The sequence below is a fragment of the Gracilinanus agilis genome, chromosome 4 (assembly GCF_016433145.1).
Source record: "Gracilinanus agilis isolate LMUSP501 chromosome 4, AgileGrace, whole genome shotgun sequence".
Lineage (NCBI taxonomy): Eukaryota > Metazoa > Chordata > Mammalia > Didelphimorphia > Didelphidae > Gracilinanus > Gracilinanus agilis.
The window spans coordinates 423,171,287-423,198,931 of NC_058133.1; the positions used below are offsets into that span (position 1 = coordinate 423,171,287).

The 27,645-nt window shown below is 37.6% G+C and overlaps 1 protein-coding gene across 1 annotated transcript in view; it reads right to left on the bottom strand.

The window, feature by feature from the left end:
• LOC123246963 (T cell activation RhoGTPase activating protein) overlaps positions 1-27,645 on the bottom strand; it is a 127,173-nt gene that overhangs the window by 63,144 nt on the left and 36,384 nt on the right. The window contains exon 3 of the mRNA XM_044675745.1: positions 22,673-22,843. Coding sequence (XP_044531680.1) covers positions 22,673-22,843 — 171 coding nt within the window. The remainder of the gene's footprint in view (positions 1-22,672; positions 22,844-27,645) is intronic.

Genomic DNA, 27,645 nt, shown 5'->3' on the forward strand with positions numbered 1-27,645 from the left:
CCCCCCCCCTCCGCCTCCCCCTTCTCTAACTGTCTTTTTCTGTCTGTCTGCTTGTCTGCCTGCCAAAGTGCTTGGACATAAACCTTATGACTCTTTGGAGGTTATGGGAATTCTCCTGTGACCATCTGCCCTGAGGAAGAAAACCTTTCCAATAAGTTATATGCTCTGCTTTCTCAGTCCTCCAGGCAAACCTGGCCACCATGTCTGAATTGAACACATCCTAACAGTATTATTAACATCCACCCACATTAAATTTGTTGGCTGATGCTAAAGACCCATTGTGGTCTAGTGGTTAAGACAGCTGCCTCCCAAATATCTGAACTGAGTTTGTTTCCCAGCCAGTGTAGTGATTTTGGGAAGTGGAGGAAGTGATGGGAACTCCTACTAATAAGAGGAAGATGAACATAATACCACAGGGCTAAGATGTTGTGAAATGAAGAGTCCGTTTAACAGACATTTGGATACTCAATGCCTGGGGAATACCTGAACAAATTGTGGCATATAAATGGAATGGAAAAGTATTGCTTTATAAGAAGTGATTTTTATTAAGGCTTCAGAGAAACTTGGGAAGATTTGTGTGAAATGATACAGGATAAAGTGTGCAGAGCCAAGAAAAAATACACTAAGTGGCCACAGTAATGAAAAGGGAAATAACATTAAATGACATGAGGGGATTCAAGTCAAGACAATGAATTATCTTGACTTTAGAGGACTGATATTGAAACATATCTTTCTCCTTTTGGTAGGGAAATAGTACAGGTGGCAAATAGAATATATATCAACAAACATGAGTAATGTATTAATTTATTTTAATTAACATATACTTTTTGTTACAAGGGAAGATTCTTTTAGGGTAGGGAATTACTATAAAATTGATGGGTGTTTTACTGTCAATGAAGCATTTTAAAAATTGCTTTGAGTTTTAAGGAGGTATCTCTAGGGAAGAAAAGGGAATTAGAGTAGAAATGGGAATCATTCACCCTCTAGAAGGGAAAGGATTCTGGTGGTCAATGAAAAAATTGTCTAATTAGGAGCATTCATAGTACTATAAACATAGGCTAGCAAGAACATCCATTAAAAACTAGAAAAAGCTCATCAATTAACCAATAAGTCACATCTATTAAGCACCTTATATTGCTGAATTCCAGAGATACAAAGACAGAAGTTATCAGATCCTGTATCAAGCAAACGACATTTTAAAGGATAAGATAATATTGATAACATATGTAAGTTTTTTCAAAATTAATAAAAAATGAGTATTAAGTAGTTTAGGGAGTGAGTGTTTGGAGGAAAGGTTTCATGTTCAAGCTGATGTTTATGCTGGATGTTGATGGAGAATAGTGCTTCTAAGAGGTGGAATTGGGGAAGGGAAAGCGTTCAAGGCATGGGGCCTTGGGACATTTTTGACACTGAACAAAAGTCATGGATCTAGATAGCAGATGGACCTTTGTCATGTGTATTGAAGAGTATGCATGCCTGTATGGCTAAGTCATATACTACATAGAGAGAACTGATGTATAAGAAGACTGGACTGGAAATGAAGAAAGGAGCTAGATTGGAAAATATTTTAACACCAGAGGAGTTTATATTTTATTAAATCGAGACATTCATTAAATATTATTGAACTGATGCCTCTTTGACAGGAGATTTCTAGTGGAATGTCCTATGTCTGGTGCCAGGTTACCATTAATATCAGGAGATGGAAATAGAGTGAGGAAAGTAAATAAAGGATAAAGGGGAACTCATTAATAGTAACATAGAAGTCTCTAGGATGTGTAATAGCAGATAGGTCAAAGGAAAAACTGAATAACAAAGGGGTAACAACTAAGGTGGCTAGGATGAGAATGCAGGATAAGGTAGGAGGGAGAAGAGATTTTCATCTCCAGAAAAAGATGATTAAGAATCATAGGAATCAGGAGCTAGTAATTAGTGTTCCACAGGATTAGAGGAGAGTCAGCTGATTGGGTTTTTCACCCTCCAGGATCCTATGATGAATGAACAACTCAGTGCAGAAATAGCTCTGTAACCTTCCACAGCCAATCTCTCCAAATATAGGAAAACTGGATATATCAGTGACAGCTGTAGGTGGTGGGTAGTTCTGAGTAAGTAAATAATTAGTGGTCAAGTTCCTTAAACCAAACTGCACTCATGCTCAATACCAACCCTATAGAATCACCTTAAGATGGCAAGTAGATACTCTGGTTGTAGAACAAACATTCAACTAATCCCTTCAGTTCTGAAAGCACAGACCTTCCTTTGCCTTTGGGACCTTGCAAGTAATGGATCTTGGGTAGATGTAGATCTCCTTCAGTGAAGGTATCCCTCTTCTTCCTCTAGTTCTTTAAAGTCTAGGGTCAATTATGAAAAGTTTATGAGTTCATGAAAGTTATTCACTGAAATGTAGAAGGACAGAGATAATAGTTTTGCCATACACTGCGACACTCACCTCCAAGATCCTACATACTGTCTCTGAATCCCTGGCCCTATTTTCAGGAATTGGATGCTGCTTCTTTCATGTTGTCGACAAAGTGAACCAGAGGAGGAACTGGCATCTTCTTTTCTTTTCAATGACATTTCCAGAAAGTCCCTTTGCTACCATCACAAAGAAACCTATTCTCCTTGAAGCTCTACTTTATCTGCTTATATGACATCTATATCAGTGGTTCCCAAACTTTTTTGGCTTACCGCCTCCTTTCCAGAAAAAATATTACTTAGTGCCCTTGGAAATTAATTTAAAAAAATTTTAATAACAATTAATAGGAAAGATAAATGCACCTGTGGCCATCACTGCTTTCCTGGATCACTGCAGCACCCACCAGGGGGTGGTGGCGCCCACTTTGGGAATCACTGATATATATGTTTCATTTGATGTAGTTCCTTGTAACAATTATCTACCTGTCTCTAGGTCATTCCTCCTCCTTTTCTCAAGGAGTTTTAGTACCTCAATCAGTTTTCTTCTTCATTCCCAGCTATTCATAATTTGGGGACTTCAAATACATGTTGATATCCTCTCAAACATCACATCCTCCCAATTCATCATCCTCTGCAACTCCCAAAAGGGGTTCTTTCCTAGAGAAAGTTAGGTGGAGGAGTGGCTAGAATACAAGGGTTGGAGCCAGGAAGACAAGTTCAAATCCAGCTTCAGACACTTACTAAATGTGTAATTTTGGACCAATCACTTTCACTTCTGTTTGCCTCAATTTCCTTAACTGTAAAAGGGGGATAATAATAATAGCACCTATCTCCAAGGGCTGTTGTGAATATTGGATGGGAATCAAGCATTTATAAAGTGCTTAGCACAGTGCCTAGCATACAGTAGGTGCTGGATAATTTTCCTTCTTCCTTCCATGATTTATTCCTTGACTCCACTTTGACCTTCTCATAGAGCTGGTCCAACCTATCAAAATTTTGGCTCTCACCATCATCTAATAACTATGCTACCTCCATGATCCTGAATTTTGAAGGTTCTCTCTCTGATCATAATCTCCTATTATTCCATCTCTCATTCTACTCCATGCCTTCCAAACCCATCCTTCCTCCTCTCTGAAGCCTCTGGTCTCTGTGTCTCTTAATATTTTTTCAGTCCCAATCACTCCAGATTCTGATTTCACTTCCTCCTTTACAAGTCTTGACCTTATGATTGACCAGTTCAAAAATACTATATCCTCTTCTTTTATACTTCTTATACCTTGTCTTCTGTCTGCTCAAACTGCAGCCCTGTATGATTCTGACTTATCTTCTTTCTCCATTCCTACTGTGAAATGGCACTAAGTCCATTCGCGATTTATGTGGGCTGATCTCAAATAGCATTCTTTTTTTTCAAGTAGCATTCTACCAATGAAAGCCAGTTCTTTCATTCTTCTCCAGTTAGTTGGTTATCAGACTCCCTAAAGGGTCTAATTCAAGACTTTTTCTCCTCTCAAATTCCCTTTTCTTTTATCCTTTCTTCTAGTCTCTGAGGAGAGGCTAATCTTTCTCTTTACTAAGGCTAACCCCTCTATTTAGGTTCACAACTCCATCTTGCCTCCCATGGGACCATTCCACCTCAGTTACTGCATCTCTGTCTCTCATCTTCAGTCTCTTCTTCCCTACCTTTGTGTCCCTTTCCATTACATGTCCAGTGCTTGTCATCTGAACACAGCCGCCATCTGCTAAGGCCAGACACCTGTGAGGGGATGTAAGTTGCTAAAGAAACTGGAAGTTGTATTTTTTCCTTACTTGGGAAGAAGAGAGGAAGCTAATGTGATATCAAGACTGGAGGATGGGGTTTCCCCCCACCCTACAGTGGGAGTTTTTGAGGATCTATCAGAGGAAGCAGGAGTGGGACCACAGTTTCTGATGGTAGACATTTTCAGTTCCCTTTCTCAAATCAAAGCTTCCACCCAAGACCAAATGAGGTGAAGATTAAAGAGAGAAGTTGCTCTTGTTTTATCCTAGATGCTTCTTAGGTGACTGGAGTGCTCAAGAAAAAACAGGCACAAGGAACTAAGTCTTTACCTTCTTCCTCCTTTCCTTTAGTTGGGTTTTTATTGTTACCTCTTCCCAGTCATATACTTTTATTCTGTTAAAGACTGACTGCATCTAGGGACAGCTAGGTGACTCAACAGATACAGAACCAGCTCTGGATATGGGAGGTCCTGGGTTCAAATGTGACCTCAGGTACTTCCTAGCTGTGTGACCCTGGGAAAGTCACTTAGTCCCAATTGCCTAGCCCTTACAGCTCTTCTGCTTCAGAACTAATATTTAGTATTGATTATAAGACAGAAGGTAAAGGTTTTAAAAAAAGGTCTGCATCTGACTGAACTTACTTTAATTTCCATAAAAACTATGATTGAATCTTCTATTACATTTCTTTATGTCTCTTTGTTTGCAGCACTGAGGGTGTTGGACAGCTCTGGGAACCCATGCAATTTAAAAAAAAAATTTTTTTTAAGAAACTTGTGATTCCTGCTCCACCCAGGCCATTGTTAAAGAGCCTTCTCTCTAACTTGAAGCATAGCCATGAGCCATTTGCATTTCATAACCACATTTCCAAGTGCAGAATTGCTGTGAATTCGGGGCTTTAAAAAAATCTGCCTAATCAGACATAAGCCTAACTTAGTGACCCCAGGGTCACTTTTATTTGACCCTGCTGTCTGTCCTATTGAATTATAATCCCATAGAACCTTTTTTTTTTTTTTTTTTTTTTTTTTTTTTTTTTTTGCAATCAGACAGTTAATAGTTGACTACACATATCTCCATTTCACTTTTCAATATCTTACGATTTGGGCTTTTGCCCTCTCAAAGGTTTTATTATTGCCCTCTCTAAACAGCTAAATTCAATGATCTTTTCCCATTCCTCATTTCATTTTATTTTGCTGCAGCTTTGGCCATTCTTGACCAGTCTCTTCCCCTCTCCTTTTCTTGGCTTTCTTGGCATTCTTCTCCTGTCTTAACTGACTTTAATTTTACACAGGTATAAAAGGTGTTTAATTAACACACCTGTCTTAACTGACTCTCAGTTTTCTTCATTCTATCATCATTAATCTTCTGCTCTCTCTCTATCTCTTTGTCTCTGTCTCTGTCTCCCCCTCTCTCCTTCCCTCCCTCCCTACTCCTCTCTCTGTCTCTTCTCTCTCTTTCTGTCTCTGTCTTTCTCTCTGTGTGTGTCTCTCTCTCCTGTCCTCTCCTGTCCTCTCCTGTCCTCTCCTCTCCTGTCCTCTCCTGTCCTGTCCTGTCCTCTCCTGTCCTCTCCTCTCCTGTCCTCTCCTGTCCTGTCCTATCCTGTCCTGTCCTGTCCTGTCCTCTCCTGTCCTCTCCTGTCCTGTCCTCTCCTCTTCTCCTTTCTGACTCACACATCTAAATATTCATCTCTCTCATGAATTTCAGGCCTGCATTAACAACTGCCTGCTGGATGTACCACTACCAGGATGTCTCATTGCCATCTTAAGCTCAACATACTTAAAATGAAACATGTTAAGTTCCCGCCTGAAAACCCTTTCCTCCTTCCTCTTAACTCTTCTGTTAAAGGCATTCTTATCACTCTAGTCATTTGGGTTCACGAGCTCAGTGTGCCTTTACCCTTCTCCCTCACTCCAAACTTCCAACAGGTTGCTTCCCCCCGCCCAACTTCCACATCACTCAGCCCATTAATTTACTTTTATTCACATGGCAACCATTTTGCTTCGGGACAACGTCTTGTTTCAATTCAGCTTTCAGCTCTTAATTTTAAAAAATTTATTAGTCACCTATTATCTTTGGCATTATGCTGCAGTGCCAGGGAAAAATTACCCAACATCTGCCTTCAATTCTACATGGAAGCAGATAAAGATAAAGTAATTTTAAAGGAGGGGAGTAGTATTAATAACTAGGGTAGAGTAGGATCAGGGAAGTCCTTATATAGGAGGACCACCTGAAGTATCCTTTGAAAGAGGCTAGCGATTTATGAAGCAGAGAGAAGGAAACCAGGCATTCCATATCTATACAAAGGCTTATAGCAGGAAATGAAATGAAATATCACATCACTAAAAGGATAAAGGCCAGGGAAGTATAGCAGTAGAAATTCTAGGAGTCTTCTCCTTCCTTCTTCCATTACTCTAATAATCTTGCCTGGATTTTGTAATAGTTTCCTAATTGATATCTCCATTTCTTCCAATCCCTTCCCTTTACAATATATCTTCTACATAGCTGCTTAATTAATATTTCTAGAACATAGGTCTGACACAATTTCTGATAATTCACACCTTTATTCAATGTATATTAAATATAGACTACTAGGTAGCACAGTGGATAAAGCATCAAGTTTGGAGTCAGGGTATCCTGAGTTCAAATCTGACCTCAGACCCTTAATAACTATATGACCCTGGGCAAGTCACTTACCTCTGTTTGCCTCAGTTTCCTCTTCTATGAAATGAGGTGGAAAAGGAAATGGCAAACTGCTCCAGTATCTCTGCTAAGAAAACCCAATCTGGGGTCATGAAGAGTTGAATATGACTCAACAACAACAACACTTTAGGAAGAATAATCTTGCAGTAGGATGGATAGGACAGGGAGAAACTGGACACAAAGAGTTTGGAGGCTCTCTCAGTGGTCTAGTTGAAAAACACAGCTAGAACCTGATTAATGCAGATAATGAATTCCTTGAAATGATCCAATGCATTTGAATTTTCATTATTTGAAGTAATATAATTGGTAAAATATCATAATTGGTTCTAGTTCAATGGAACTATGCATTGTGAATCTGAATAATGTGACCACTTCAGGGGAAATTCCCTATTTGCTCTAATCAGAACCTACCTGTAAAGAGAACTTGAATTATAGTGGTATAAATTGAAAGGAAGAAGTATATATGAAAGAATATGGTGGTAGAATTTTCCAGTTCTAAGACTGTGTAATTCCAAGTTTCATAGATTCCCAGTCTAGTATCAAAGATAAAGTCTATGACAAGTTTTCTCTTCTCACTCTTTTTAGATCTGGCAGAGAATGAGAAGCAAATTTCAGTTCCAGATGAAGATTTAGGCAAGTCTTTCTATTGATTAAGCTCACATTTATGAGAAGTCCACTGTGGTTTGACTTTTTGCTTTCCTCCCACAGGCTAAAGAGAGGGACTTTTTTTGTAGGACAAAAGTATCATTTTTGCTCACTGTGCACACTTCAAATTTTTTTTTTGGTTAGTTTTACAAGATTGTATCCCTAACATATGAACATATCATATAAGTACAGCACCAAAAACACTTACTGAGCTGCATAAAAATTAATTAAAAACCTATTAAAACAGCTTTGACCCCAAATATAAAATAAATCATTTCCCACTCTGGGAAGGGGGAAGGTTCTTTGGTCCATTAGGTTTGGGGATATGGCCACCAAGAAGGCTTAGCCAATACTAGTATTACTTTTAGACATAATTCCATTTGACTCTCCAGTCCTTCCTTATTCTATCTGAAGTATATTTGCCTGGACCTCTGTGTCCTTCAGAGAGTTCTATACCACAAGAGAAAATGATTCAGTTACCCTCTGATGACAGATCTCTTTTCTGCTCCATGATGGGTTGTACAAGCCTTCCCAGGAAGGGCACTGGGAACCAAGAGGTGGAATTTTGGGGAGGTGTCTTGTTTCCTCTGTGTGTATGTGTGTGTGTGTGTGTGTGTGTGTGTGTGTGTGTGTGTGTGTTTGTTCAGTTGGATCAGAATATATTGATGGGATCTGAATGCCAATGCTGACATATGCATATGCTTATGTACATGTATTGTACTCTTCATGCCTACCATACACACATGATATATGATGGATATACCACATATGTCTTATATAGTAGACATGCAACAGCTATAACATATTACTTTTATGTGACATATGTATATGGTGAGTATTGATGGTAAATGGGGGGGGCTATCTAGACTCCTCCCTTGTTAGCTTTCACTGGGCCAGATCAGCCTTGATTTACACCAAATCCATACTTACACATATAACAACACACATGCTACATATCATATTTATGACATTTTACAACATATATGACATGTACTATGGCACTTTTTTTTGTATTTTGCATATAGGTTTAGCACAATGTGAGCATGATCAATAAGTACAATATCAAGTGCAATAAGTACCATATCACATGTTAACGTGTCCCTTAAAATACTATATAAATGCTAGCTACTATTGTTGTGGTTCATGAAGAATTTCCATTTAGGTTCCAACATGCCATGAGCACTTTATACATTTGAAGAACAAATCATCTAAGACATGTTTTCTTCATTTAAATACTGTGTCTTTTGTTTCCTGTCATTTTTTAAAATCCCACCTGGGAGGCCTGATGGGACTACAGGTCCAGCAATCATCTGGACATAATTTAGTTTTCATGAGGTTGGAATGCCTGGCCCCCCACCCCCACACTCACATGCTTGGACACTTCTTGGATTCCTTCTCTTCCCTCAAGTCTTTGTTCAGGTCTAACCTCCATCTTCTGTGAAGCCTTCTCTGATCCCTTCACCTAAAAGTCTTATCTTTTCATATTTTCTGGACAAACCATTTGTCTAGTTCCCTCCCTTCCTTCCCTACCAAACCCTGTCTTGGATTCTACTTTTCAGAGTACATGTTGCTGTCTTGCCACTGCCCTTCCTGGTATCAAATGTTAGTTCCTTGAGGTCCTTTCTTTTAAATTTTTCTTTGCCCATCTATAACAAGACCTTACAGGTAGTGGGATTAATCTTCATTTAATGGACTGGACTTGATTGGATTGAACTGGCTGGATTCAATTGACTTAGACTATATACTGGACTGGATTGGACTGGCTGGACCAGATTGAATTGGACCAAATTGGACTGGATTAGAATGGCCTGGATGGGAATAGTTTGGGATGGATTGGAATGGAGTGAAATGTACTTGACCAGATTGGATTGAACTGGATTTAGAATGGTCTAGATCAGTGATTCCCAAAATGGGTCCCACTGCCCCCTGGTGAGTGCTGCAGCGATCCAGGAGGACAGTGATGACAACAGGGGTGCATTTATCTTTCCTATTAATTGCTATTAAAATAAAAAAAATTAATTTCCAGGGGCACTAAGTAACATTTTTTTTCTGGAAGGGGGGTGGTAGACCAAAAAAGTTTGGGAACCACTGGTCTAGATAATCCTGGAATGGAATGTACTGCCTTCCATTAGATTAGAATCGAAAATGGCCTGGATTGGACCACATTCAACTGTATTGGACATGATTAGGCTAAACTGAATTGTGTTCTTTTGGTCTGGACTGAACTGTATAGGACTGGACTAGATTGGTCTGAATTCTGCTTTTATATTTGAATAATTAATTTTTCTCCAAGATTGTATTTCATAGAAATTATACTAATTAAAAAAGAATTTCTAGACTACCAAAATACTTGTGGGGTTACGAGGAGATTTTTTTCCCCTTCAATTGGAAAGATCTCTATTTTGTGCTCTTATTCACAAGTCCTTCAAAAACAGGTTAAGACTTGAGGGAATTTTATTTTTTTCACTTAACATCTGTTCCTTATTTACATTCCTGAATTTATTTTCAAACCTGTGGAAGATAATTGAAAGATGTGACAATAACAAACTGGATCAAAGAAAACTGGGCAACCTATGAATTGGGATGCTGTGCTATTTTCCTGACATTCCCATTTCCAAGCTTTGCTCTTTTTATCTCCCCTACTCTCAGTGCTTTCTTCAGCCTATTGTCCTTCCTTGCCAAGACCAAGACCAATCCTTTCATATGTGTATTTGATCCCTTGCCCTCCTATCTTTTCCAGCAAACTGCATCCTCAATCATCCCCACTTCTTTCTCAAAATTTCCCGTTTGTTTTCTTCCCTACTGCTTTCAAACATACTTGTTTCTATCATTCTTTTTTTTTAAATTGTCACTTGATCCTACTATCCTCTCAAACTATAATCATTTTTATCAGTTTTCTCTCTCTCAGCCAAACTTCTTGAAAAAGGTTTGCTGCCTCTACTTTCTTTCCTCTGACTCCTGAACTCTGCAATCTTGTTCCTAGCCTCATAACTAAACTGAAACTTCCCTCTCTGAAATAATCAATGACATCTTGAGTAGAATTACCTCGTCAGAAGTGAGCTTACTTGGCCAGTAGTAGGTAGGTTCCTCTGGAGTGGTGAGACCTAAGTCAGGGCAATTGATAAAGAGACCATTGCTGTAGTGCAAGTTTGTTGTGAATAGGAACTATTTCACTTTTTGCATTTGCATCTCCAGGGCCTAAGACTGTGTCCACTACATAGTAGATGGTTAATAAATCATTGATTAATTGATTGAATCCTTCAAGGTTAAGGTAATAATAATCACTCATATTCTCACAGGTTATTCTAAAAGTCTTAGTATAATTTTAAGCTGCAATAGCTTAAAACTTAAGACTTTTTAACTCCTTTAAGACCTAGAAAGCTCCCTTTTGACAATTCTGTGAAGTAGGTAATATGAGTTTACAGTTCAGTCAGAAACAAAGATAGAATAGCAATAGAAAGCAGTGCTGAAATGATAGTTTTATGGATAGGGAAAGCGAAGCTCAGAGAAGGAAAACAATTTGACTAGGATTGCCAAGCTGGTGTTGAGTTGGCATCTGAATCACAAATCAAAATCCAGAACTCTTTCCAGACCTATGTACATACTTACTTCATAAACTCTTCTGGCTCTTAGAATTGGCTTCCTAAAGACTGAGCTCAGGCAGCACTTCCAGTAAGCCTTTCCTGGTCCTTGTTCAGGTACTGGCGGCATCTCCTCTACTAAATTTACTTCCTAGCTACTCTGTTGTTATCTTTCTTGTTCTGATGCATACATACATGTGTGTACATATGTATGTATATATGGTGTCATCATTCCCATCTATCAACCTTTACGATATATACTATCATTTCAGCACTGCTTTCTATTGCTCTTCTATCTTTGTTTCTGACTGAACTGTAAGCTCTTTGGGAGCAGAGAATACATCTGGTACCTTATGATATTGCCCATTCAACCTAGCACATCATGTGTAGTAGATGCTTACAAATTTAGCTCTTTAAGGGACTTTAATTTTTAGCTTTGTATCCTAAGTGCCTATCCCAGTGTTTATGTTTGATGAAATAAATTGTATTATCTGTAAGACTTTAGAATTCAAAATCCCATGATCCTAGGGGTTGAATGTGAATATAGTAATGGGAAGAAACAAATAGAATAGACTTTGGCCTTTTTCAGGAATTAGATTACTACTAGTGCCATCTCTTCAACTAAAGTTACTTTCTATCTACTTTGTATTTATTTTATATGTTCTGAAATATATGTGCGCATACATATATGTACATATATACTTTTAAATGCATATATGTAGATGCATGTATTGTAAGACTAAAATCTATATCCAATATTCTAAGTATTATATTTTAATAAGATTTATTAATAATAACTAACATAAAAAAGCTAGAGTAAAAAAACCAGCTTTTCCAGCCATGCATGTGGGAAAAGAGAGAATGAGAGGCATGTTTACACACAACTATATACATTATATGAAGATGCAAACATGGGGGAAAGGAAAAGGATTCTGAGTAGTTCAGGGGTCCAAGATTTTCTAATATATATATATATATAATTTGGGTACCTTTATGTCTATGTATACATATATAATCTTGAGGGGAAACAACATATTTAGATATTCTAAAGACATATATCTAGAGATGTTTTCCCCCCTCCTTAGAATGAAAGCTCACTGAGGGCAGGAACTCTTTTTGCCTTTTCTTTGTATCCCTTGTACTTGCAATGGTGCCTAGCATTTAGTGAACACTTGATAAATGCTAGTTGATTCCTTGGTCACAGACTCCCAACTCTGGGATATGCATGAAGGAGAACAGAGGAGAGCTGGAGGAGGCACCATTCTTTAAGTAGTCATCTCCACAAGGGAAGATGAATGAAAGAATGGTCCTGTAGAGTGATGGAGCAAGGGAAGGATGCTCTATGACATACATGTAAAATAACAGTATGGAGTCGCGGGTCTCAATTCAATGTGTGCCCTGCTCTGAGAAGTATCCCTATTCAAGCTCTCCAACAATTAGAAAGCTCCTAACCCTGACCTACAGCAAAAACACAAGAACTTCTCAAAGGAGTCATTTGATTGAGGAGAAATGGATGACAGATATTGTCACCAGGGACTTTTTTTTTTTAAAACTCATATCAAGAAGACCCCGGGTATTCAGAGAAGAAACAAACAGGGTTGATGGGAAAGAGGCTCTCTTCATTTCTTGCTAATGCAAATAGCCCAGCAGGATTCAGGCACTAGACACAAAGCTTGTGATTTCCTCAGGCCAACCATTTGGTGAATAAAGCTGCACATGACTAATACTAAGTAGTTCAGCCCACTCTGTGACATGTGGGAGGAAAGGAAAAGTCAAACCAAAGAGTGGGCTTCCTGACTGATGAAGAAACCGACCTCTGCTCTTGACATATCTGTGGCTGCAGAGGGCCCAAGGGTGGTGTTAGGATGAAGGGTCTGTCAAGATTTCCATTGTAAATCATGGGTTTTCCAAGCCCTCACATCTCAGGCTTACTCTGTGGCTTTATGTGATCTGATCCATTAAAAAAAAAAAAACCAAAAAACAAAAAGAACCTTTGTTTATGAAAATATGTAGAACTGGAAGCAGCATAATGCAGTGGAAAGTCTTCTGGATTTAGAACCAGAAGATGGGTTCAAATCCTACCTTTCCTTCTTTCTGTCTATGGTAAATTACAACCTCTCTGTAACAAGGTGAAATGAATGGCTTGGACTACATGATTCAAGGGCCCCTTTTAATTCTCTGGATGACTCTATTCATAATAGCAACAAATTATAAATGATATAGAAATAAATCAAGATAATTAGAAAGAATTGAAATGTTGAATAAATAATGGAATTATCAATATTGCAGAATATTATGATGGCAAAATATTATATGAAACATACAAGAAAATGTAGTAAGACAAATGAGTTAGAGAGTGAAACAAGTAGAGCAAAAACACACTTGATTACATTTTTAAAAAAGGACAAAAGAAAGAAGGAAAATGGACTCAAAGGTGGTAGAATACTGGATAGGCATAGAAGGAAACAGAAAATAGAAGCATCTCTTGAGTTCTATCTTGCTAAAAGCTAGGGAGTTTGGGCAAGAATTTTTCCTCTTGTTTTTATGTGGTTTATTTGATAGTTTCAAATAAATCCTATAGTCCTAAATATTTATTAATTCTAAGTATTCATTTTACTTAGTCTTGTTTACCCAGGGAGACAAAATCTGACCCATAAATCAGAATGAAATAGCTGTGTATGCCTTTGCTATAGCTATATAGAATTGACTAAGGCATGCTTTACAGTGTGCCTTTTTTTCTACATTAAGTTTTATTTTTTCAATGAGCAAAAATTCACCTTTTCTTCCTCCCACCCCAACCTTCATTTGGAAAAGAAAGAAAAACCTATTATAAGCACATATATTCAAGCAATATAAATTTCCACATCAACCATGTCCAAAAAAAGTCTTATTCTACATTCTTTGTCTTTCATTTCTCTATAAGGAGATGAGTAGAATGTTTTATCATTAGTTCTCTGGAATCATGATTGGTCACTCTGCTAATCAGAGTTCTAGTCTTTCAAAGCTTTTGTTTTTTGTTTTATAATATTGTTAGAATATCTTTTTTAAAGAATCGGTTTCCCAGCTGTCAAAATACAATATAGAATGTGTGTTCTTGTTATAGCAGTGACCAATTTTAGACATACCTTAAACATATATTCTATAACACACCATGGGTTTAGTCAGTGTTAAAATCTAAGCTCTGGGGAGGGGGACGAGGAGCTAGGTGGTTCAGTGGATTAAGAACCAGGCCTGGAGATGGGAAGTTCTGGGTTCAAATGTGACCTCAGAGACTTCCTAGCTTTGTGACTCTGGGCAAGTCACTTAACCTCCATTGCCTAGACCTTACTGCTTTTCCTCCTTAGAACAGTATCAGTTCTAAGATGGAATATAAAGACTATTAAAAAAAAAAGTTAAATTCTCTTCAAATGGTTGAAAACGGCTCTCTTTTAATCACCTTTTTCCTACTATGAGAAAGAGACAGAGAAGCTCAAGAATCTGCTTCCGGGAATTAAATAAATTCCTTTTTTAGCTTTCATTAATACTGCCCACATCCAAAACAAGGGGAAAGAAATCTAGGCAGAAATCTAGCCACAGGGATTTCTCATTCTACAGGAAAAGAACTCTTAATTTCATATATTGAGCACAGAAAAAAAGGACTTCTCTTTTCCCTGATCTCCTAACCTATGTGCATCAGTACAGTGTCATTCCTTAAGGGCAAGAAAATATTCTAGACTACTTCTAATATAACTCTCATACCATATATACATATATTATTATTATATAATTTCTCTGAATCTTAGCTTCTCCATCTGTAAAATGAAAATATTAATGAACAAGATCTTGAACAGTCCCTAAGTTGGGGATATTGTTGTCATTGACAGTAATACATAATAAAGGTAGGAATGTGGGCCAAGTAGGTGGAGAGTTGGAGATATGACCTTGCCTTCACTTTTTATTCTTGCTCACCTACATAACTACATCTGAATGCCAATCAAAGAGGATCTTGGTGATGTAATGGGAAATTGGCAGGGGTAGGGGTGGCAGAGTCTACAAAACATGTTTGAGGGACAGCATATACCAATCATACCTATAACAGGTATTAAAGAGTTTCCTAATTCTAAGTAAGATAACTGTCTGGGCATGTGGACTTAAAATCAAACCAATACAATAAAAATATATGTAATCTTTTTCTGGGGCATTTGGTAGCTACCTGCTCCTTGCCAAACTCATAGCTCTCATATATTTAAAAAGCTATGACTCTTTTTTTCAGGAAGAGGTCTATTATTATATCAACAAAAGTTAGTAATACTGGCAGCTGGGTGGTTTAGGGATAGAAAGCCAAGACTGGAGACAGAAGATCCTGCGTTCAAATCTGACCTCAGACAACTTCCTAGTGTGTGACCATAGGCAAGTCACTTAACCTCAGTTGTCTAACCCTTTTTACTCTTCTGCTTTGGAATTAATACTCAATATCAATTCTATGACTGAAGGTAGGATTGTTTTTTTAAGGAAATGATTATTAGTAGAGAACTACAGGGAACTTTAGATAGCTTATCCTCAGAAGATGGTAGCCAAGAACAGTTTGGTGACCTTAAGACATCTAGGATAGAGTAGTATGATGGTATTACCAGTTTTGCAGATTGGAGTCATTGAATTTGCCCTAGCTAAGTGTATTCCCTGGCCATATGAGTCCCTGATATGGTTGCCTTTACTACATAGGTTCTGGTCACATAGGTTCCTTGGCGTATGCCTCTTTATGCACCTCTCAACCTTAAAGGATTGTTGTTAAGATAAAATAAGTTTACATACAAAGCACTTTGTAAATCTCAGAGCACATAAAATTGTTAACTATAATCATCATTGACATCATCATTATTATATTACCTAATTCACAATTATTTAAGGAAGATACTTTTAAACTTCAAACATGGGCAGTTATAATTAATATATTAGTAATGAAGTGACTGTAAGAGACAGAGAAAGAAGGAAAAAGTAATCCACCTCAGCACCCAGCCAGGACCTCTAACCCCACCAGCCGGGACTCAGGTACTTGACTATTCTGTCTTATAGTCACCATTTTTAGTGCCTTTAAAAACCCACCACTTCCTGCTGCTACCATAGGATTATTTTTAAATTAAAAAAAAAATAGACAGAACAATAAGAGAAATTGAAGATGTCTAAATGTCTCCCTAAAAATTCAAGAATACTAAAAATCTTACCCAAAGGAATATGTGTCTTTATAGTAGATAGATAATAGATAGAGAGGAAGGAATATATGCATACATATTTTTGTATGTAGGTGTATAATAGAAAATTTTTGAAATTTAATCAAATCTCTCACCTCCAAGGGTTGTTATTTTTAGTCATTTGGGGTTTTTCTAATGTTTTGGTGTAGATCAAATTTTATTTCTTCAAACTTTTTCAGGAATCATCCCAAATCACATGCTAACTTTTCAAATACTCAGGAAGACAGGTACTTCTAAGGGGAAGTTTACTGAGTAAACTTCAACAGTACATGCAAATGAAAGGAAATGCTCACAGGATGGAGACAGAAAGGAGGTGTTTTCAAATAACTAAAGATAGAGAAGTGGTCCAGGAGTAATGTTACAGATGGACAGTTGCCTGAGTGATGTTATGCTGGGTTTTATAACTTTTTTGGTCATAATGTATTACTTATAATAAATTATAAATTTAACAAAGTATTATAGAACAATTTCTAGCATTTGTATATCACTTTAAGGCCTTTACGAATATCATCTCACTTTATCTATACTCATAACAACCCTGAGAGAGGGTAGGTGCTATTATTATCCTCATTTTACAGATGAGGAAACTGAGGCAGATGGCAGTTAAGTGACTTTTACCCAAGGAAACATCAGCTAAGTACTGAAGGTAAAAATTAGAACTTGAGTCTTTCTAACTCCAGGCTCAGCTCTCCATCTTTTCAAGAGCATCTTCATCTATTCATGACTTTATCATGAAATGGCGCTATTTGAAGCAACCTTGTTCAAGGCATCCTGTAATTGCCTTTTTATTTGCTCAATGTTTCATTCTCTAAGATTTTCCTTCAGTCTCCTCAAATTTGTCTTGCTCTTCTAGAGGAAGAGAGAGCAGAGAGGAGAGAGATGTGGGTTTGAGAGAAAGGTTAGTCTTTAAATTATGGTTGATGCTTTTTTAGATTAAGACTTGATTATAGCTGTGTGACTCCAGGCAAGTCACTTAACCCCCGTTGCCTAGCCCTTGCTGCTCTTCTGCCTTGGAACCAATACACAGTACTGATTCTAGGAGAGAAAGTAAGGATTTAAAAAAACAAAACAGAACAAAGACTCAATCATGGACTTTTACTCCCAAGTCCTTTAGGCAACTGAGATATGATGAGATTGAGTAATGAAGTGTTTTTTAAAAATATTATCTTAAACAATACTCATGCTAAGACTGAATTGAAAAATAATGTGCTTATGGGGCAGTGCTACCCATTAATGGCACTGGGAGACAGAATACTTGAAGTCCTACTTTGGCTACCTATTCATTGTACAACTTTGGAACAATCATGTATAATTTTATTTTTTAGTTCCTTCATGTATAAAAATAATCCTTATGCTACCTGCCTCTCTCACAGGATTGCTCTAGGGCAGTGGTGGTGAATCTTTTAGAGGGGCAGGTGATGTGAGAAATGTCCTCAGGTGCCCATGGAGAGGGAGAGGGGAGCAGTTTGGTCCTGTGTCCCTTTGACTTTCTAATAATGAACTCTGGCAAACTCTGTGTTGAGGGACAGCATGCGTGCCCACAGAGAGGGCTCCGAGTGCCTCCTCTAGTATGTATGCCATAGGTTCACAACCACAGTTCTAGAGTAAAAGTGCTTTATAAAATACAAGTCATGAATAGAAAATTACTCTGCAATCTACCATGTCAATGACAGGTGCCGACTTTGCCTTCATATCCCAAATCTCAGAAAAGTCAGAAGCACATTTCTAGGAAGCATGCGTCTTGGATTTTTATAAACATGGTTACTTAGTCCCAAGCTGTAATGTCTGGCCAAGAGAAATTGGTATTGTGCAGAAATTTTTGGGCCAGTTCTTGGGCTAACTAAAACTTTAGCTGAATTTAGGAAGTTCCTTAAACAGATTGACTTGATTGACTTGATTGACTTTGAGATACAGTGTGCCCTAAAAATCTTTGGCCAGTTTTAAGCTTTAATGGCTTGAAGAGCTGATATATAAAATACAAGATTAAAAAGCAGAAAAATTACTGAGATCACTAGTTTGGGACAATATTGTATGACACAGACTGTGAGACCTGAGCTTCCTGCTGCTCCCCCCACCTTTTTTAAAGGAGAATGAATGGAAACCACTGTTCTAGGGTGACGGGAAAGAGAATTCTTGGTCTTTTTGGAGATCACAAGTCTGCTGGGGATGTGTGGTGGCAGCTATATCTATGAGCAGAAAGCTAAATAAATTTACTCAAGCATGAGTATAAATGTAACCCTGAGGGATCCAGCAGATCCTAAACCAGAACTTTAACCTACGGTTCAATCCATTCCCCACATACTGAGGAAGTTTTGCTTGTAGTGGGGTAATCTGGTTTAATGAAAAGTGAGCTGGTGGTTTAGCCCACATCTCTGCAGGTTGTTCATTCTAAGGAGTCAAACATCGGAAGGGGGCAGTTTCACTTTCATTGAGGATGAGATCATGAGTGGAGAGTCTGAGAAATCCCCGCCTGGTGTCATGAATGAAACAAAGCTGCACAACGGGCAGCATAGGATTTCCCCCATCTGTTGATAACTCCGCAGGGGCTTTCCTTATGTCTTTAAAAACAACAAATTCCTTGATTTGGATAAGGGATAGAGGAAGTCAAGCATGTTTTGAATTCTTTGAAATCTCTTAAGTCTTAAGCCCCACCTTAAAAAAAAAAAAGCAGGGTGGGTGTGAGAAGTTCTCAAAAAATATAGTGTAACATTTTCCTTTAAGACTTAAAATATCTTTCCTATAAAAGGGAAATTTAATGAAAACAACCAAACATATTTTTGAAGGAGCTAGTAGTTCGGTTTGATAAAACAGTAAAAATACCTATTTCTGGCTTCCTCCTCCCTCTTGCCACTAGTTATTTGTGTTTGCGGCTTATTTCTCTACCAGGATGTAAACCTCATGAGGACAGCTGCTGGATCTTCTTTAAACTTGGCATTGCTATCAGCACCTAGCCCAATGCTCTTTGTATAGTAGATATTCAATAGAAGTTTGTTGAATGAATGAAGTCAATGGGATCCTTTTCCTTCAGCACTACATCAACCATTTCCTGTTCTTACTTTCTCTTCCATGATATTGTTTCTATCTTTACTAACATTGTGCCTCTTCATCCATTGTCCTTTTTCTTTGATCTTATCTTCAAAGCATCAAGCAAACTTACCCACTATATTATGTATAGCCTTTCTCTCTTAACTTTCTTTAAAACCTATTGGAGGTGATCACAGAATCCACATACCTGTCTGGGTTCCCCTGCAAAATAAAGTTCTGAGAACTATGCCCCTCAACCAGCCGGAAAGCTTCAAGTCAAATTCCTCCCATCCATTCTATAATGGTGATCTTATCAATCATGAGATCCTCAAGTCATATTGCCAAAGAGCTCACTTTTAAAAGTTTATTGGGAGTAATCAGGGGAATTCCTGCTGCTTGGGACCCATAGGGGCCATCCCATGAAATCTGCAAAGTGATGTGCTACTTCTGGAGACATGCTTTGGCCCAATGCAAAAGGATAAATGCTTTGGGATGTTTCAGGTCCCTTAGTGTATACCATAGATCAGTGATGGGCAAACTTTTTAAAGGAAAGGAAATGCTCATCTGTCAGTCTGTTTCTAAGGCAACTCTTTCAAAGTTTCATTGTATTGTATCCCATTCATTGTATTAGTTAGATTAGGAATAATGTCTCAGGGCTGGCTAGAACATTTCAGGGGGCTGAATCCGGCCTGCGGGCTATAGTTTGCTCTTCACTGCCATAGACTTATGCTTGGGGTTGAAACATCTATCCTCTATTAGTTCCCTTGGTCCCCATGATGGAAGCAAGGCATTGTTGTGTCATTCCAAAGCACAAAACCACAGAGAACAATAAGGATTGTGGTGTCATTCCAAAGAGAGAATCCTTCAGTACCAAACCAAAGCATATGTTTCCCTGGAAATGGCTCTGTTCATAGCTCCATCCCTACACATGCTCCATGGGATGACTCTTAAAGACACCAGTCTTACAGATCAGGGAGGCTTTCCTTACTACCTCCATTTCATAATGATAAAATTAGCACCAGCCCAGAGTCCTTTTCTCCCTCCCTTCTTCCCTTTCTCCCTCCTTCTTTCTTTCTTTCTTTCTTTCTTTCTTTCTTTTTCTCTTCCTTTTTCCCCTCCTTCCCTCCCATCTCTCTTCTTTCTTTCTTTTGAAATTTTATTTTTTAATCAATGAAAATATGCCTTCTTTCCCTTCTACCCTTTCCTCCCTCTTCCTAGTTGAGAAAGAATGAAAACATCTCTCTTAGAAATATATGCAGTCAAGCAAAACAAACTCCTGCATTTAGCCCAGAGCCTCTCTACCCTACATTTGTGAGTAGTGACTTGAAACCAAGGAACAGGTGCTCTGGGATACATTAAGAAGTCAAACCTCTGGATTCTAGTTTGCATCACAAGTTGTCTTCCAGAAGTAGGACCCTCCCTGTATCTCTGTTTGTCCCTTTCTGGGATTGGTCTTTATCCCTAACACTTTGTCTCTGTATTCTAAACTAACAAAGCTGGTTATATACTCACTTTTCTATATTTTAGGGAAGAAAGTCCTAAAATTTTTGCGTGCAATGAGCTGTTTTTCATCTCCCTTTTTCATCATCAGGGAGGAGAATAGCAGTGAAGTCTCTGAATAGGGCAGAAAAAGGGTCAATCAACAATGTCATTTGTTTTTCTTCCTAGCAGTGCTTCTTCCTCTCCTTGCTGAGGATTCTAGAGATTCTAGAGAACTTCTGAGAAGGAGTTAGGGTGGAAAGATGGGTAAGGAAAGGAACTGGCTTTTAGATCTATCATACATATTAAACTTCATGACCGGAAACAGAGATTTCTGTTTTAAGTAATGAATAAATTAGAATAAACACACTTCAGGAAGAAAGTGTGTGTGTAGGGGTAGGAAACCTACTTGAAACATTACAAGCAAGGTTAGTACTTATTCCTGGGGAAAATTCGTCTGCATTTACTCTTCTCACCCTTTCCTCCCTCAATCTTAAACAAATCTTAAGAAAGTGGTTAATATCAACTGAACACAAAAGCATTATCATGAGGATAAAATAATTCATCAGTAAATGATGAGCTTAATTTCAAGATTCCTAATGTGTGATACAGTGGAAAGAGCATCTATTTGGAATCAGAGGACATGAGTAGCAATTTTAACTCTGCTTCTTGCTACCTATGAAGGAATGTGCTGGCAAATGTTTAACAACTGACTCTGAAAATCAAAATAAACCTTTAAGTTCAATTTGCATTATTAGCATTTTCTGCATTACTTTCTTAAGTCTAGACAATCAACAAATCAATAAAGTCCTGATTTATAGCATTTGCTGATTTCTAAAGTAAATGATATTTGAAATTTTGAAAACTTTGAAAATTTAACAATTGGCTTTACAAAGATAATCAGAGCTGGTTCTAGCATACCACTGCATCTGTGTGACTCTGGCAAGTCACTTGACCCTCTCTGGCTCCTACTTTGCTCATGTGTAAAATAAGGAGATGAGGTCTGGGGGGGTCGAAGTCAGGAAGACTCATCTTCCTAAGTTCTAATATGGCCTCAGACACTTCCTAGCTGTGAGATCCTGGGCAAGTCACTTAACCCTATTTGTCTCAGTTTTCTCATCTGTAAAATGAGCTGAAGAAGAAAATAGCAAACCATTCCAACATCATTGCCAAGAAAAACCGAAATGGGGTCATGAAGATTCAGACACAACTGAAACAATTGAAAAATAATAACAAAATAAAGTAGGACTAGATGATTTCTTTTTGTTGTTGTTGTTTTTAAACCCTTACCTTCTGTCTTAGAAACTATACAAAATATTGGTTCCAAGGCAAGAAGAATGTAAGAGTTAGTGTAAGAATGGGATTTCGTGCAATGAGGGTCAAGGGACTTGCCTAGGGTCACACAGGTAAAAAAGTGTCTGAGGTCACATTTGAACCTCTCATTCCCCACGTTTGGCTCTCTACCACTGAGTTACCTAGATGCTTTGGCTAGATCATTTCTGTGGTCCCTATCAACTCTGAAAGACTATCATCACCCTATATTTTATTACTTTGAGCAGTTAACCTACTTTTGATTAGACTCATTAGTTCCTCATTTTTTAAAAGAGTTTGTTTAAAAACAATGAATATCATAAAAGCCTGCCTAGTCCTGTCTCTGCTGCTAATTAAATGTATGCCCCTGGTTTTTTTCTCTGGGCTTGTTTCTTCACCTATAAAATGAGGCAATCGTTAATTGATGAGTAAGGGCCCTTTCCCTGTCTTCTCTGAGTCTCTTTAACCATCTTTTCCCATTTACTTGCAATGCTGAGAAAGTGCATTAGCAGAGGCTTAGTTGATAAGGTCAACTCTTACTTTAACTTGGCAATGACCAGTCCATGTTTGAAAAGAAAAAGGTGCCTCTCCTTGGTCTTCGTGCCTCGAGTTAGCAGCACTGGATCACTGAGGATTGGTTCTGCATTGTCCTGGGACAGGCCCAGAGCAAAGGGGCATTGTATCACAGATATGGCCCGGGCCAGGCTGCCTCTGAAAAAGAAAAAAGAAAAAAAGTAAGGAAAAAATTAAGGAACCTCTTGTCCATCTTTTTCTCTAGAGGGTTCATAAAATATTCATCTGTGCAAGATTCAGGAGTCCTCTTTTTTATATTTCATGGGGCAGTTAGATGGTGTATTAGATAGGACAAAAGATCTGGAATTAGGAAGATCTGAGTTCAAATCCTGCCTCAGATACTTCCTAGCTATGTGACCCTGGGCAAGTCACTTGAATTCTGCCTCTTTCCTCAATAATAAAATGGAGATAACAGTAGCAGAGTTTTCCTATAGTGTTTTTTTTGAGATCTTCTGTCTTAGAATCAATACTATATATTGGTTTCAAGGCAGAAGAGCAGTAAAGGCTAAGCAATAGGGGTTGTAAGTAATATAGAGTCACACAGCTAGGAAGTATCTGAGGCCACATTTGAACCCAGGACCTCCTATCTCTTTGCCTATGTCTCAATCCACTGAGCCACTTAGGTGCCTCTTTCTACTGAGTTTCAATGGAATTCAATCATATAAGCATGGAATAATGGAATAGACAACAAAAGCATGATTTAACTGTATATATTCCTGATTCATAATCACAGAAGCAAAAGAGTTAAAGACCAAATACAGTAAAACAAATACGGTGTAGGCAGTGAATTTGTAAATCCTCCCAAATCCAGGCTTCTCCAAAACTAGGAGTTTAAAGAAACACAATTTAGGTGCTTTGATTCAAACGCTCCCCATCCTGATACTTCAGAGAGGGAGAGAAGGTAGTCATTCAGGTCTGATCCCAAATTTCTGCATGCTCTGGGTCTTCAGTAGCTCACAATACCGCTGCTCACTTCATCAATCAATCAGTTAATAAATATTTATTGAGCACTTTATGTCCCAGTCATTTGGGACACAAAGAAATGTGTGAGACAGCCCTGACTTTCAAGGAGATCAAATTCTAATCAGGGAGATAACAATTACATACAAATAAGCTGAATATGGAATAAATTAGAAATAATCAACAGAGGAAAGGCACCACAATTAAGCGGGATCTGATAAGGTTTCCTGTAGAAGACTATACTTTAATCCAGCTAATGAGAGTGTTTGGGTTTCCAATGAGAATAGCCCAGGTTTCTCAGTCCTGTCTACCATTGCCCTGTTTCTTCTTCTAGAGCCTTCCTCCTTTTTTAACATATCCCTGAAATGAGTTGGTATTAAATTTGCATTTACTTATTACTATATATGTTTCCTTCAAGTAGAATGCCAGCTCCTTGAGGGCAGGGACTGTTGTATTTTCATCTTTTTTCCTCCAATGTGTAGCATATAGAAGGTATTTAACAAATTCTTGTAGAATTGAATTGAAGTCTTTGTGCACTCGTGCCACAGACTCTTCAGTTCTTGGTCTGAAAAGCTTTGTGGGAATGCCCACATTTGGAAGATCTGTGGGTTGAAAAGACATAGCCAGAGCGACTGGAAGAACAGGATTACCAACCACCACTGTAGGAGCCAGGAAATCAAATGTCAGTCTTCTGATTCCCAATTTAGTGCTTTTTCTACTATCCGTCACTGCTTTGAACTCTGCCAGTAAACATAATTCAGCCTTTAGGCTGAACACAATAAAAAGTTCTTGTCATTTTGTGTATGCACTTCTTGCTGCTTTCAATACCTACAGCATGCAACCCACTCACTGGCTTAACCTTTCTGTTTCTCTAAATTAGGGGGTGATGTTAATTAAATGTCAAAAACTGAAAAAAAAAGACAGACTTGAGAAGACAAGAAATAAGTGTGTTGCAGACAGTGTCCCCTTGCCCCCATGCTGTTAGATAAAGCAAAGAGAGAGAAATGGAAAGGATAAAGGGAGACAGATCATGAGAACCAATGATTGAGAAATAGGATTCCTAGCTGCATTTCCAAATTGTCTCAAATGTGCTAAGACTATGAGCAAGGTGCTAGAGTCAGTTTATTCACTTGTTCCTAATAATTCCTAGTTGGCTGCCCAATCCATTGTGATCACTCTTAGATTCAAAGTACATGAAGACAATTTATATTATTGGATTTACTGTATAAGGACTCTGGGCTGATGTTTGCCCATAGTTGGAGAGAGTTTGTTTTTTTTTAATGTGCTGTCCAAATAATAGCAATGGAAAATGATCTATATGTCATCAATGGACATGGTAATGACTCATTCAAACTTTTAAGAAACTCTTTGTTTTTCAACTTTCTGTGTAGCTGGAACAAACTCATCAATTAATTAATTAATTAATATTCTGAAAAAGCACAACAGGAATAATTGCCATATAAGCAAGACCCAACTTTTAAAACAATTTTTTTTCTTTTTGTTGGCTGGATTCATAACTAGAAATTGATCCTGAACCACCTTCCATCTTATCTCCTTCAAAGCTTGGGAGTATTCTCTTTTCTTCTTCCTCCCCCTTTGCCTACTACTATTCATGAGTTTCTCTTGATTTCTTGACATTATAGGAACACTCTATACATTTTAATAATATTGTTGCTTTTTGTTGTGCTGATAAAGAATAACAATCTGTACTGGGCAAAGAAAAAATGTGTCCTGTTGTTAAATAATAAATAGTTACACAGAATTCTGTGTGTTCTCCTTCCTCATATTCAAGTCTTTAATTTTTTTTAACCCACAGAAGTAGAAAAGTACTTGTTTGAAAGGAAACAATGTTGTCTTTCTGTGTGATAGAGTTTCCACCTTAGTGGGGAGGAGTAATTGCGATGTATATATGAAATGAAGCAATGTAGCTACACCAGTATGAAGGAAATACTACTAGTTCATTGTCATGTCAAACTGTCTAAATTACAAAACTGAACAAGTTGTGGTATATGATTATCATGGAATTCTATTGTACCATAAGAAATGACAAACAAAATGATCACAAAAAAAAACTTGGAAAGACTTCTATGAAGTGATACAAAGTGAAGTGAGCAGGGAGTCACTAGAAGGCTCATTGAAATGAGAGCCAGTCCTAGAGTTGGGAAGTCCTGGGTTCAAATCTGACTTCAGATACTTCCTGAATGTGTGACCCCGGACAAGTCATTTAACCCCAATGGCCTAGCCCTTACTGTTCTTCTGCCTTGGAACCAATGTATAGTGTTAATTCTACGATGGAAAGGAAGAGTTTTTTTTTTAAATTACGTGAGCAGAGCCAGAAGAAAGTTGTGCACAGTAACAACAATAATGTATAATGATCTATTGTGAATGACAACTATTATCAACAAGGCAAGGATCCGGGACAACTCCAAGGGACTCATGATGAAAAGGATACCCATCGCCACAGAAGGAACAGATAGAGTAGAAATGCAGATTGAAACACATCATTTTCATTTCATTTTCTCCATGAATTTTTCTCTAGTGTAAGCAATATGAATTTTGTTTCATGATATGACAAATAGGGAAATATGTATTATATGATAATAATATATAATAGCATATTATATTATATTATATTATATTATATTATATTATATTATATTATATTATATTATATTATATATCATATCATATCATATCATATCATATTGTATCATATTGTATTGTATTATATCATATCATGTTATGTTATATTATATCATATCATATATTATATATAATAGCATAGATAATTTTATATATATATATAATAATAACATACTACCTATCTTCTTGGGGAGGGGAAGGGTGGGAAGGAATGGAGAAAAAAGAATAAGGCATAGATTTTTAGATATAACTAATGTGAGAATTTGTTTCTCTTGTATAAACATATTTATTATAATTTATTACATCTTTATAACAGACCATAAGTATTATGTTATATATTAAAATGGTCAATCAGAAAAAGCTAGCATGTGTGGAACTGAAAGGGGAAAAGGATATTTAATGCTTTGTGGCACTGACAGAAATTTTAAAAGTCAATTAATGTTGATTTTTGTAGGCAACTGCTAAAAGATGATGAAGATAATTTCCTGAAACAGCAAGATAAAATCTTACTTTATCTTTTTTTCCATCCCATCCATGTACTGACCATATCACAGTGACAGGAAGAAAGAAATCAATAAAGAAAGTTGAACTGAGGACCTGGACAATGTTAAGATGATTAAGTCAGCAGAAGAAAGGAACATCTGTGTAAATGCCAAATATCTGGATGTGTGTGTGTTCAAACTTGGATTATTTGATTTGCCATTTCATTCCTGAGTGAAGATCAGAAGGGGGATGTTTCTTCTAACTTGGACAAAGATGAGAAGGGAGATGTTTCTTCTAATTTGGAGAAAGAACACAAGTAGTCCCAGACCTTTTTAAGGTGAAATTCAAAGAAAAAGAACAAACTTTGGAAAGCTAACACAGGGAAAAGCTTCCCAGTGTGTCCCTGACTTCCAGCTGGCCTCTCTTGAGAATTTTTCTTTGGATGAGATAAAGATGTCTGTTATTTGAGCTAGGATATCTTGTTCCCACAGAGAAGACTCAATCGCTCCATGTTTGATCATTGGTTTGATTAGAGTTCTCAAGTTTTTCAAATTTATTTGTCTTTATGATATAGTTGTCAAGGAATATTAACTGTTCTCCTGGTTTTTCTCACCTTACTCTGTATCAGTTCATATAAATCTTCCCAGGTTTCTCTGAAATCATTCCCTTCATCATTTCTTGTAGCACAATAGTATTCCATCACATTTATGTATCCTAACTTTTTCAGTCATCTCATTCATTCCCTTGGGGAACTGGTAGTGGGTGGTGGGTACCCGTTCAGTTTTCAATTCTTTGCCACTACAAAAAGAGCTGCTATGGGGGGGGGCAGCTAGATTGCTCAATGGGTTAAGAAA